The sequence below is a fragment of the Heloderma suspectum genome, chromosome 2 (assembly GCF_057233095.1).
Source record: "Heloderma suspectum isolate Gila_16-S chromosome 2, 16-S_ref, whole genome shotgun sequence".
Taxonomy (NCBI): Eukaryota; Metazoa; Chordata; class Lepidosauria; order Squamata; family Helodermatidae; genus Heloderma; species Heloderma suspectum.
Window position 1 is genome coordinate 36,573,832 of NC_139459.1, and position 13,976 is coordinate 36,587,807.

General features: G+C 42.4%; 1 protein-coding gene across 2 annotated transcripts in view; it reads right to left on the bottom strand.

The window, feature by feature from the left end:
• The window catches only part of LOC146352089 (chondroitin sulfate proteoglycan 4-like), a 62,620-nt gene that overhangs the window by 10,012 nt on the left and 38,632 nt on the right, over positions 1 to 13,976 (bottom strand). For both annotated transcript variants that reach the window (XM_084833228.1, XM_084833227.1), the window contains 2 exons: positions 7,159 to 7,357; positions 3,809 to 3,940 (listed from right to left, as the gene is read on the bottom strand). In XM_084833228.1, the coding sequence (XP_084689354.1) occupies positions 3,809 to 3,940; positions 7,159 to 7,357 (331 nt within the window). The remainder of the gene's footprint in view (positions 1 to 3,808; positions 3,941 to 7,158; positions 7,358 to 13,976) is intronic.

Sequence of the window (13,976 nt, forward strand, 5' to 3'; positions counted from 1 at the left end):
CAGTACAAGTAGAATAGTCTTCAAGTTGCTATTTGTAAAAAAAAAAAAAACTTGTTCAGGTATGCAGAAAATAGCAGGTAGTAAACCAACTGTACCACTTCAAATGAGGGATCATATATTGAATATCCCCCTGTGTAGAAAGCTCTTTGCACACAGAAAGCTAGCATGCCGGAGAGAAAAGTTTTAGCTTAGCCTTATCCTCGATGCACTAGCTTTCCATATATAGGACTTCTGTTGTTTTAAGTGGGAAAACATTCAAAATTCAATTCCCAAATCTACAGTATGAAGTAGTATGGTCCAGGAAGGACTATACAATATGCAAGTTCTGCGTGTCTGAATCATCCCTTTGTTACTGCTCAAAACAGGTTCTCCCTTCACTTGCAGAGGTCCACCATGATAAAGTTTAAGGGAATCAGATCAACAGGAGAGTAACTCACTTTTAATTCTACCAGTGATTATAAAGCATTACAGTCAGACATAAATGATGGACAAATCAAAGTAGAAAATTAACTGATGCATTGTTCCAGCATCATTGACCCAGTAAAATATAATCCACATTCCATAATGATGCATTTCACCAATAATAACATCCATGTTTAAGAAGAAAAAGTTCTGTGTTGCTACGTTATGCACTCAACAGATGGCAATTATGTAATGGGTCAAAGAGGCCAACCAGGAACTCATCCAAACTTACAGAAAAGACAGTAAGAATAAATAAAGTTAAAAAAAAATTCTTAAGTAGGTCAATGTTCGATAAGTATAAAAAAAATGAAAAGGCAAATCATTTTATTGTCTTCAAATAGCTTGTAGGAGTCTTGTAGCATTAATATCAAATGTTGTTCCGTTAACTTTGTTTTCATATGGATACTTGTGGAACAGTTATGGCATTTGTTTCTTCTTACACGTGTACAACATCTAGAATCTAACCCTTGGCCCAGGGTCACCTGGTGAGCTCAGCTACTTTTCCTCAACCTAACCCTAACCTACCTCACAGGATTGTTGTATACCCTAGCCTGACCAGGATAAAAATGTAATAATAAACAAAGAAATTGCTGGGGAGGTACCACATGGGGAATGATAAAAAGAAATCGACTGTTTTCTACAAGTCCTTAAAAATCCTAAAGTTTCCCCTTGGTGCATGCTCATTATTTAAGACAAACAATGTAGAAAACCTCCACATAGTCTCCTTTTGTGGGTTCACAATTATGGTTGCTAGATTGTAACTTCAAAAATACTATCCCCCTGGTGCCCGGAGTCAGGACCAGGGAGGTCAGGGTAGACCCTGGGTCATGGGAAAACCCAGGACATAATCTGGAATCTACTGGCTTTCCAGACAGAACACAGTTTTACTGGACACAGACATAAAATACTTGCTGTCTGGGCAACCTAAATCACAAAGGGGCCAGCATTTTCAGTTCTGGAAGAGAAACCACTATGGGGCACTAGGACTGCTCCCTTGTTATAATTAGTGAGCCTTTAATAGTTATGTCACACACAGAAATTCAAGAGGTGAAGCTTTTCCAGGCATAGCCATGCAGAGGAGGGGAAAGCATAACCTACTGAATTTCTGCCCATCGTCCCGCTATTAAAACCACAGGACCTCTGAGGCAACCCTAATAAGAATTCCTAGAGCATCCAGAGCACATACACTGAGCAGACTACCAGAAAACAAAGTTTGCATGTCCCATACAAGGCTTAGACATGCTCTTGGAAAGTGACTGTTACACTTTTGTCGGTGGAAACAATGTGTAGTGAAAACCAGCGGCAATCTAGTGCTGAATATCACAAGTGCAAGAGCAGCTTTCGCACTGTTAGCACTTCCAAGGTCTCTGTGGATCTTAGTATGGGTGCATCCAGATGAGGCTTTTATTGTGCAATCAACCCACATCATTCACAGGACTTTAAGGGAGGTTCAGATGATGTAGTTGTCTTCCATTTGTAAACCTTCCGTGTTTCCCCACTGTTTCTCCTGTCTTTTTTCCTACCACAATAAAAGCAGTTAAGGAGGGAAAGATGGACTAGCTGCCCAACGCTTTTGACTGGTACTGATAGGAGTTCTCCATCAGGAAGCACCCTGTAATTCCCCTGTCAACAATGGGACACAGCTCCACATGTAACTTGCAAAGTTGGGTCAACAGCCCCAATGGAATATTTAATGTAGACATGATGCTCAGCGAATATGAACTAGGATTAAAATATGCCAGCACATTTCCTATATTTAAGAGCAAGATTTTCAGTTTCTTAACAATAAAAACAATTAAGCAAAAAAGGAGAAAACAAAGACTGTACGAAAGCCCAAGGAATCCAGGGCTACCAACAGGTGAATGTAATTAGCCAAAGCTGTATGAGCAATTTTTTAACTCAAAGGGAGAGAAAATCTCAGCAGAAAATCTAGCAGAGCACAGTTGAAGGTGCTGGCAGAAATATTACTCTTTTAAAATAGGAGGACTGGCAGAAAGCAGAATGACTCCTTCAAAAATGCATCAGGAATAGTTTGCTTATAATTATCTTTGGCTTACTATAAAAATTCCTCAGTGGTTTAGACTGAAAAACCTTGCCCATTCATTGTATTAAGGTCACATTTCTTCAGATTGAAATCAGTCTCTTCCTTTGCTCCTTTTGTTAAATGGCCTCATCATTATGAGTAGTGCTATGTATACTTCTGAACCAAACGAAAATCCATATTTGATAAACTGAATTAATTATTCAAGTTAATCAGATTTTCATGTGTGTGTCAATTTTTAACATCACCATTATTATTATTATTATTATTATTATTATTATTATTTTCTGCTTCCAGGATTTACAATCCAGAATGGGAAAGGATCCATAGCTCAGTGGCAGAACACTTTCATTAAATACCTAAGGTCCCCAGCAACCCTCTACTTAGGAAGGTCTGACAGCTTATTCACCTAGAAAGAATTATTACTTGCCCTGAATGAAAGGCCATATGGCTAACTGCTAGGATACCTGGGGCGCATTCTACAGAATAGAAACCCAGCTGATGGAGCGCTCTACTGACAGAACACTCCAAGTATCCAATGCCCTGCCGGCAAGAGCTTGACAGAACGGGAGGAATGGCAGACCGAAAAGTTTTTGCAGCTTCTTGGTCTTCCAAAAAGCTTTGTTGCATAAGATGGGCCTACGAGTCCATCTATTGCACTTACTTTGCCAGGGGGAGGGACAGTGGCCAGGAGGCCTTTTGGTCTGATAGATTCATGGCCTCTCCTTGCCCCTCCCCTCCACGCACTGATGTTCCCTCCCCTCCCTCTCTGTCCTCTTCCTGAGGTTGGAACTTCAACCTTGGGAAAGGGAGCTGTCACACAGCTTTCTGTGGCAGCTGGGAAGGGCTGGGTGTGGGGCAGAACTCCCTGCTCAAATTTCCCCCTCCAAGGTTGTCCCTCTCTCTATGGCCTTGGAGAGGGAAATCCCAGTACCTTATGGCCCCTCAGACGCCATCTAGGGGCCACAGGATTGCAATTTGCTATTGACTTAGGACAAAGATGGGAACATGTGGCCCTCCATTTGTGACTGGACTGCAACTCCCATCAGCCCTAGCCACCATAGCCAATGGTGAGGGATGATGGGAGTTGCCATCCAACAACAATTGGAAGACCACATGTCTCACATCCCTGGCTTAGGGTCAAACTAGACATGATGTGGGAGGCCTGTGTTTGGAGCTCCTAACTGTGTATATTTTCTTTCTCAAAAAGAAGGAGCTGAATACCAACCAGACATTCTATTCCTTAGTTCAGTTTATTTATATTTCCTGAATATTAAAAATGAAATTAAAAATATAAAGCCTTACCTGGAAAGACCTCCAGCCCATTATTATTTTCTAAGTGAATAACCAAAGTCCGAGCTGTGATGCTAAAAATTTGTCGAGGTGCAAAATTCAGACCATCTGTAACCTGAAAATTGAAGCCTCCAGACATGGCTCCTATAGGAAGAAAGGGATACATTTGTATAAAGACAAAAGTTTTTGATAGTTTCATTAAGAGTATGATGAAAAATAAACAACATTCTGTAAATCTGGAATATTCAACGTGGCTTCAACATAGACCATCTGCGGGCTTCTCTATATTAAGCAAAAATCATGCATTCTTACTAGGGCTTTCTTCTTCTGGAGTCTTTCTGGGCTTGTGATGGGCTCCTTTAGATGGCAAACACGTGATTTGGAATTGAAAACTTCCCTTCTCAGCAATGCTCTATATGTTCAATGAAACAGTGCCATCTAGTGTCTGAATTATATCCCAATGCTGGCATTACACACTGCCGATATCGTACCATTACCTTTTATTACAGCTTACCTCTGATCTTTTTGAAAGTGGGATAAAAGCAGAAAGCACGGGAGAAGTCCTGGAGGTTGACAACGTCATGTAAAGGACATGCAAACTTCTGTAAGTGACCAGTAATGAGCTTACCATAAATTGCTCATGTAGAGAAGCCCTATGTAAGGGGTGGAATGATAGAATAGTAGGGTTGGAAGGGGCCTACAAGGCCATCAAGTCCAACCCCCTGCTCAATGCAGGAATCCAAGTCAGAGCATCCCTGACAGATGGCTGTCCAGCCTCGTCTTGAATGCCTCCAGAGTGGGAGAGCCCACCACCTCCCTAGGTAATTGGTTCCATTGCCGTATTGCTCTAACAGTCAGGAAGTTTTTCCTGATGTTCAGCCAGAATCTGGCTTCCTGTAACTTGAGCCCATTATTCCGTGTCCTGCACTCTGGGATGATTGAGAAGAGATCCTGGCCTTCCTGTCTGTGACCTTTCAAGTACTTGAAGAGTACATATCTCCCCTGTGTTGAACCTCAGGCCTGAGAGCCAAATCTTGCCCTCCAGGCAGTGGGGGCTAGTGGCTCTGATGTCAGTGGGATGGTGAATCTGCTCCAGGTTTCAGTCAGAACCAATCAGAATTCTGAAGGAGCTGTCTAAGGTACTTTAGAGCTCTGACTGAAACCCGGAGCGAATTCACTGCCCCACTGACATCAGGGCCACCAGACACCACTGCCGCTGTGGTTTGCCAGGTGGCCACACCACATTCCCAGGCCCACACCCCTTCCCCCAACTGCCTACTGTTTGGTGTTTCCCAGGTTTTGGATGGTTTTTTTCTCATTCTAAAAGGTTGAAATGCTGTTTCTAAGGCTTAATTAGTAGCAATAAGAGCTTTAAGTGAAAATATACTGACATTTTTGGCCCTGCCCTTTTTGCGCTCAGCCCTGCCTATCACTTGAGTGAGGCCCCCGAGAGTGTCTCTGAAATGGAATTCAAGAGGTGCAATAAACCTTATCTATGTACGTGCAGTGGATCTTGGGCAGAGCAGATTCTTTTTGAAAGTGAAGTCAGATAACTATTTTTTCCTATTGAACCTCAATATTTTCAGCCATGTGGAATTGAATGATCTGAGTCCACTGCCCGTTTGGGATCAGCAATCCAGATTATTGTGGCTTATTGTCTAAAGACAGTAGCATCAAAGTCTGTCGTGCATGAGAAGCTTTCAAACTATGTTTTAGAGTCCCAAATAGATCCCATGGAAAAGTGACTGAAAATTTCACCACACAACTGAGAGGAAAATGGTGGCCTAATTCGTATGACCATGGTGGTAGAAAATCATAGCTTGCAGGTGGGTTGCGCTTATCATGCAACACCATTCAACTCTTAGCCTCACAAAAATATTTGAGCAAGGTTTGTATGAGAAACAAAAAGTGTTGTACAGCATTATCCACACTTTAATGTCAGTGGGACCTGTGCAGAAGAAAGTCCTTGTGGATTTAACTTCTCTTAAAATTTAGGCTTCTTGTTTCCTGAGTTTTTAGCATGTATTTCCATCTGACATCCTATGTGTTTTATCTATCATTTGGCAAATGTGTCTGTGTGGGAACGAGGAGCTGCTCCTTGAGTTAAGAGTAGGCTAACATGGCCAAATCAGACCATTTGTTCCTGCACCATGTGACTTCAGGAAGCAAGGACTTCACAGAAGAGGTTGGCCTACAATTTGAGCATGTGCCAGATAGAGATGCATTCCAGAGCGAGCTCACTGGAAATGGTTTGATCTGGGTGCGTAGGGATGGCACAAAAGCCCGAGGAAGGGGTGGAGTCTGACTGACTCCCCCCCACCCGACCAACTGGGTCCCACTCACCAGGCTGTGGGGGGCTCACTTGCCCGTTCATGACCAGTGGGAAGCACTGCGAGGCTGTCCATCACCTTACCGAGTCGCCATTGTGCGCAGAAATTGCGTCCTGGTTACTTCCGCAAATCTACTGTTGCATCTATGGCTGGTAAAGAGCCCTTTACCCCTTTAATGTTGAGTCATCGCCCCTTTAAGGCAGTCATAGATGCAACATTACATCTGCGAAAGTAACCACGCCGCAATTTCTGTGCACAATGGCAACTCGGTAAGGCGATGGACAGCCTCGCAGCACTTCCCGGGCGGTCGCTGAACTGTCCCGTAGCTCCCATGGTGCAGCTCTCATGGGCGGGCGGTGACGGTGGCTCGTCAATTGCCCCACAGGACCGGACAGAGATGAGTCCGTCCATCCCTAGTCATATGTACCTTAATTCAAGCTTGCAGATAATTAAAAACCATTTAGATGGCCACAAGAAATGTTCCACCCACCTGTCCACTCATATTTTGTCCACTCATATTTACTTGTGGGTCGCAAGGCAGCTTGAGCAGTAGGCCCTGGCAACCTGCTCACTATATGAAATTGTCACTTACCCTGGGTGGATGGATATATGGGGACATCTTTTTTCTCTTAAAAAACAGCTGCGTGGGATGACCCAAGTTGTATCACAGCCATGGTGTGTAGGGAGGGGGGGGGGGTCCTAACTATTTGACCATGCACTCCAAATCTCCCCCACCCCCCGGTTGCTATTAATCGTGAGGGCAAAACGTAAGCACATAATTTCCCCCCTCTACAGCTAAGAGCAGTTTGGGGAGGGGGCAGTTTAAACCAGGGAATCGGCATGAGGCTACAGAGCTAAAACACCCCACCCTAATCCAAATCCCTGCAACTGCTTTTCATGGAAGAAAAAGATGCCAGGAGCTCAAACCACAGAGCTCCTGTGTCATGTCGTTTGACCCTTATACCAGAATTTTTAATAAAACTAAAACTGCAATATCTCTGACATGAGCATCCCATTGATACAGTGACATACCCCTGTGCACAAACACTAGCTGTCCTTCCTCAATATGAGCTTGGGTAAAGTTAAGGATATGTTTGTTTGGAGATGACTTGAGAGCCAAATGACCATTGTTTGGTGGAGAAACAGAATACAAGAGTTCTGCAGGAGAGGAATCTTTGTCTTCTGCGCAGAGATCGTTCACAGTTATTTCAGTGACCGAACCCACCCAGACCTAAAAAAGGAAGAAAGGAAGAAAGAATTACACAAACGGGCTGTGGTTATCAAACATTGCTAAAATATATAGCTTCGTAACTGAAGCAGATTGACAAGGCAAAACAGCATTTAGCACAGGGAAAGCACAAGGTGAATTGGGAATCTGCTGCTCAATCTCAGCAGGTCAGCAAGGGTTTCAGATTCCCAATTGTCTAACAAGGACAATGATTTCTTTCCACCTAAATTAGGCTGCCGAAACGGAAAGCTTGGAGGAGGGGTAGGAAACCTCTTTCAGCCCAAGGGCCAAATTCAATTTTGGAGAAGCTCTTATGGGGGGGGGAGGGATTCTGGTGGTGAGTGGGACCAAAGGTGTGGGGCCAAAATAGAAAAAAAATCAGCACATCATAGCTTAGAGCTCTTAGTGCTAGTAAACTTAGGAGAGGCATTTTGACCTTTTAGAATGGGTGAAAACGCTGCACAAAAGCCAGGAAACCACTAAATGATCAGTCATTGGGGGAAAGGGGGTGGAGCCTGGAGAAAGGGGCATGGCCATCTGGGGAACCCTGGAGGCCTGGATTGGGACCCCAGGAGGGCTGGATTTGGACCCGGGCCTCAGGTTCCCCATCTCTGCCTTGCGGTAACCAGGAATGGACCTTTGTATGAAAGGGCCGTGGGCTCAATTCAGTTCTGGTACTGAAAATGATTTCCTAGGCTCAGAATATGTTCAGAAGCACCCTGTTTTTTAATTCTGTGTCTTTTGCACTGGGTGGTGGCTGGTGGATTTTAGCATTTAGAATCATTAAGAACTACAAAGATTTCAGGCAGACCTCAAACGACGTCCTGCATGAACCTGAAGAAATAGGACAAGAAATTGTATAGCCTGGGAGCAAATGAACGCTTACAAAGGTATCTGTATGACTCATACGGATAGTAGCACCTAAATAGCTGTCTTGTCTTAACACCTATCTCAATAGTAGCAGTGTTTCATTGTAGTCTTGAATGGCAGACTGATCTGTGACTGAAACAAACAGGGAAATAAATGAGCTAAACTGATGCTCACTCACCACCTCACAGACTGGGGCAAAAGAAAGACGCCAGGTTAAATGGTTCAGAAGGATGCCAAGAACAATAATACGTTGTTTGTCCTATTGCAACTTGCAGATGGCTACAGGATATATAGTAAAACACACACATGTACTTATGCTACAATCAATCTATTAGTGCTGGCTGGGAATGCTGGAAGTGTAGGACTTTTTTCAGTCTAAATATGCATAGGATCGCTTGAAAGCCAACCAAACTTTTGCATAGATCTGTTAGTCTTTAAGGTGCCACAAGACTTGTGTTTTTCTGCAACAGACTAATACAGGCTACCCCTCTGGGTCAGGATTGTAATGTAATTCTGCAATCTCTCCTTACTAATTTCCAAACCTTTATTTAGCCCATTTACTACACCATGTATAAGCATCAGGCATGGCTAATTTCTGTATTTTCTGAGCCATGTATTTTTTGCCAACCAGTGTGAGTCCTTTATGAGTGCTTATGCTAAGGGTTTGACAATTATGGGAAAATGCTCACTGAAAGTGCGCATACAAAGTTGGCACAGAGGCAGACCAATTCATTACCATTTGACCTGGTAACTCACTAAAAAAGGAACTGACCACAACAAATCCCCTTATGGTGGCTTTTTGAAGATTTTACTTTTTAATTTTAAGATCTTACTTTGATTTACTAAAAATCAGGCAGATTTTAATTAAAAAACTACAACATTTTCATTGTATTTACATATAAAACTGCAGATATCAAATGCCATCTTAAAAGATGCATTCTGTCTTCATTTAGTGACAGAGGAATGCCTCTTCTAAGGTAATGCCTGTTGTGGCACATGGGTGTATCACCTAAGAACAAAGTATGCTTTTCTTTATAACCATTGGTTTTCTCATATGCAAATTTATGAAGATTTAATCAACTAGGGGCATAATCCTATGCATGTTTAGACAGAAAAAAAGTCCTACAAAAGCCCCAGCATTCCCCAGCCAGCCATGCACAGGTTTGTGTCCTATATCAGAAGAGGCCTTCCCCCGTCCTCTCACACAAAGGAAAGAATGCCTCTAATAAGATGGCAAGTGACAACTGTCTTTTTCACATGAGCTTGTAATAAAAACATTTATTTAAAAATATTAAAATATTTTTAGTCAATCAAAATGTTGTTAAGCAATTACTCCAATTGATTAATCAACTAAATATTGTTGTTCTAATTATAAATATATAGGACAAGTTGAAAGGAAATACTTTAGGTATGTCGAGTGGATTGTTTACTTTAAAAAAAAGTTCATCAGCAAGATACATCACAAAGTGTTTCTGAAATTCCCCAGTTGTGGGGCCTGGCAAGGGCATGCTACTACTACTTGAGAAACACAGACTTAGTTCATCCTTCCCCACCCTGGTGCCCTCCCAATGTTTGGACTTAAGAACATAAGAATATAAGAACAGCCCTGCTGGATCAGACCAAAGGTCCATCTAATCCAGCATTCTGTTCACAGTGGCCAACCGTCAACCAGGGACCCACAAGCAGGGCATGAGCGCAACAGCACCCTCCCACCCAGGTTCCCCAGCAAGTGGTGTACATAGGCTCACTGCCTCTGGTTCTGGAGGTAGCACATAGCCATCAAGACTAGTAGCCACTGATAGCCTTCTCCTCCAGGAATTTGTCCAACCCCCTTTTAAAGCCATCCAAATTGGTGGCCATCACCACCACATCCTGTGGTAGCAAATTCCATAGTTTAACTATGTGCTGTGTGATTTCAACTCCCATCAGCCCCAGCCAGCATGGCCAATAATCAGGAATGCTGGGAGTTGTAGTCCAAAACATTTGGAGGGCACCAGGATGGGGAAGCCTGCTACAGTATCATAGTTTCTTGGCTACTGGTCCTATCACCTTCCCAGTACAGACCTGTGCAATCATTAAGATGATCAGAGGAGGCCTTGCTGGTTGCACCACGACCTGCAGGATGCCATCTAGCAGCAACGGGTCTTCTTCTTATGGGATGCTCTCGCGTTGGTATTCGGGAGGTGCCAACTGAAGCATACCTTAGAGGTCAATTAAAGACCCAGTTCTTTACCCAGGCCTTCTCTGAGTGAGGGTGCTGCCCAGTTTGCTTGTAATTATGGTGTTGTATTGGTTTTAATGTTTTTATCAATGTTCTATATAAATGTTTTAGCAATTATTACATATGTTAATGTATATCATAATGTATTTTAATGTGTTTAAATTTTCTTGTAAACTGCTTAGAGATATTTTTTAAATATGGTAAATGGTATGTAAATCTATATAATAATAATAGTGTCTTTTTAGACAAGCACATAGACTATAGTAGAAAAAGGATGAAGCTGATAAGTGGGGAAAAATATCCCACTGGCAATAGCCCTATTCATAAGAAACACTCATGTGTTGAATCAATTTACGACCAGGGTTGTGCCAACTAGTCCCGTCTCTGACATGTCCTATGCAGGTTTGTCCCGCTCCTGACAGTCACACTGAAAACACAGAAGCCAGGGGACAAGGCAAGCCAGCTTACACAACGTTGCAGTAGGGTTTGTCAGTGCAGCCCCACTCTGCATTGACACATTGATTAAACTTGTGAGCTTTTCTCAGAAACAGGTCTAATGTTCCCTCTTACGTCTTTTTTATACAGTTATTTGTACATATTTGTCATCTTGCATTTCCTGCTGTTACATTCCTTGGCCCTAAGTAACGTATCAGATTTTAAACTGCTATTGGGCAATAATGTTACATGTAATACTTAATGGGAAAACAACAATCATCGACAAAGTTAATTCTCTTATTGATTTTTTTAAAAAGTCAAATGATATCCGGTGATGTCTTTGCTAAGGGAAAAGAGATACTTTAATGGTGACATTTGATCACGTAAGACTATGTTTAGGGTAAGACATTAAAGTACACAGAGAATGAATGCAGGCTGTTGTACAGAAAAATGGAAAGCTAGAGAGTTCATTTCAATTGTGCAATACTGGCGCATGACAGGAGATCAGTTTGCTGTTGAAAGTGGTTAGTAGTTGCTTCCCTCAAGCAGGGTTGTAACTAGACATTTCTATGCCTTGTGAAGAATTAAAAACCTGTGTACATGGCCCCTCCTGGTTCTCATCGTGGTGAAAAGACTTATATTGAAATATAAACACTGGAAAAATTGGCATCCTTCCTCTATACATCAACAGGCTGAAGATCGGACATAGGAAGCTGCCTTATACTGAGCCAGATCCTTGGTCCATCTAGCCCAGTATTGTCGACACGGAGTGGCAGCGACTCTCCAGGGTTTCAGATAGGAGTTTTCCCAGCCCTGCCTGGTCAGAAGACATGGAAACCTTCGCTTGAGAGTTGGGCAGGGTAATCCTGTCCATAAGGGTAGAGGAGGAGATTCCATGGAGGAATCGCTGCTACATCCATTGCTTTGCTGTTTCACTGTGGCCAGGGTGGGAAGGAGGGGCAACATTTTTAATTTGCCCTCCAATGGGACAGAAATAACTATGTCAGACCCAGGACTAGTGTAGATTTGGGCCAATTTTGTGGGTGTCCTGAGGGAATGAGGGGTCTCTGGATCCTATGGATCCATAGCTGCCCCCAGAAACCCCTATTCCCCCCCCCAATAAACTGATGAACACTACCAGCAGGACAGCTACACTTGCAGAGGTGTCCACAAGCATACCAGAGGATTCAATACCACAAGATGTCATGATGACCACCAATTTGGCTTTAAAAGGGGAATAGACAAAGGATAAGACCATCAATGGCTACTAGTAGACATGATGGCTATAAATTCCCTCCAGTATCGGAGGCAGTAAAGTTCTGTACACCACTTGATGGGAAACACAAGCAGGAGGGTGCTGTTGCACTCATGTCCTACTTGTGGGCTTTCATAGGCAGCTGGTTGGCCACTGTGTGAACAGAATGTTGGACTAGATGGACCCTCAGTCTGATCCAGCAAGGCGCTTCTTATGTTCTTATAATGCAGCTGACATTCTGCCAACTGACCTCCCTATCCATCATCAGGGCCGCATATACACAGCTTCCTATGGCCTCTCAGCCAGCCTCCCAGCAAAGACTGGATTACTCCCCAATGGCCTGTGTAAATCCTACTATCTACATGCATGCCCTGTCCATCTTCCCCACTAGGACCCCATCATATAACTGTGACCCACTCTGCCTTTTTTATCCCTTTCCTTTGCCCACCTCCCTTCTTCTCCCTTTTATTTTATTATTGTTATTGTTGTATTCTGTTCTAGGATAACTGTAGAATTTGAAAGCAGCTGCCCCTGCAAGTTTAATAAAAATATAAAGAAAAACTCGTGTACATCTCATCTCACAATAAAAAAAAAGATAAATGATGAGCACAATTCTAGGATGTTGCATTGTCATCCTGTCCCACGTGCATGCTTGGATCCTGAAGACGTCAGTCATGCTTTAGTTGCATTGCAATCAATGTTTTTCATGACTAATTTAAGTCCTAGGTTCATTGGGAACAAAGCATGTCCAACTTCCCAGTAATCCAAACGATCAACTTTAAGACATGCTGAAAATAATGATGATATATGAAAGAATCTGTGAACCCCTGATGCTAAAAAATGTCCATTTATTTTAATGGGTCTGTGTAGGTGTGAAACCCCAGTCTCTTTGAAAATGAATGGAAGTTATCTAGCAATGCTGCTTCTTGAATTTGTGCCAATATTAGATAAATATTACTGATGTGAATTTGTTTTGATAGATTAATGAACCAGCTATGGACTGGATTTGATTACATGTCACCCAAGGCTCCGTATCTGTAGTGGAGTATCTAACTAATTAAAATTACAACCTCCAGGACTTCAGAGGTAGCTAACAACCTAATTAAATGCTTTATTATGAAAAAATGCATTCAGTAATTTACTAGCGCATGCATGAAATCGTTACATACTAAATCCTTGCAAGATAAAAACAGACCTTACTTTGCCTCCAGAAGAAGATCTGGATAGCAGCAGGGCCAGATACATTTCAAATATTTTCACTTTGAAATATTGAAAATACCTTCTCAATATGCTATTTCCTACTTTCATCTTTATTATGTAGGATAGGGCCCAACTTACAGAACAAAAACAAAATGCTCACAGAAGTTAAGAGTGTTGGACTAGGAGCTGGGAGATCCGGGTTCTAGTCCCCACTCGGCCATGGAAGCTCACTGGGTGACTTTGGGCCAGTCACAGACTCTCAGCCCAACCCACCTCACAGGGTTGTTGTTGTGACGATAAAATAGAGAGGAGGAGGATAATGTAAGCCGCCTTGGGTTCCTTGCAAGAGGAAAAAAGGCGGGGTATAAATGCAATAAATAAATAAATAAGTTTTGTTCTTTTTTATTCTTATCCTTATTTTGCCTCACACATTCTACAAGTACAATAAGCAGATTAGTTTATGATTTTGCTAGTGAGGAAACACCAAAAACATAATACGTTCTGCCACTCTACAAATAAATGTCAGCATTAAAGGCTATTCAGAGCTCAAAACATATGTACAGTCCAACTAACAAGAAATAGAGACATAACTTCCAAGCACGTCCTCTGTTTTAAATGGAGTTTGCTTCTATTTTCGTAAT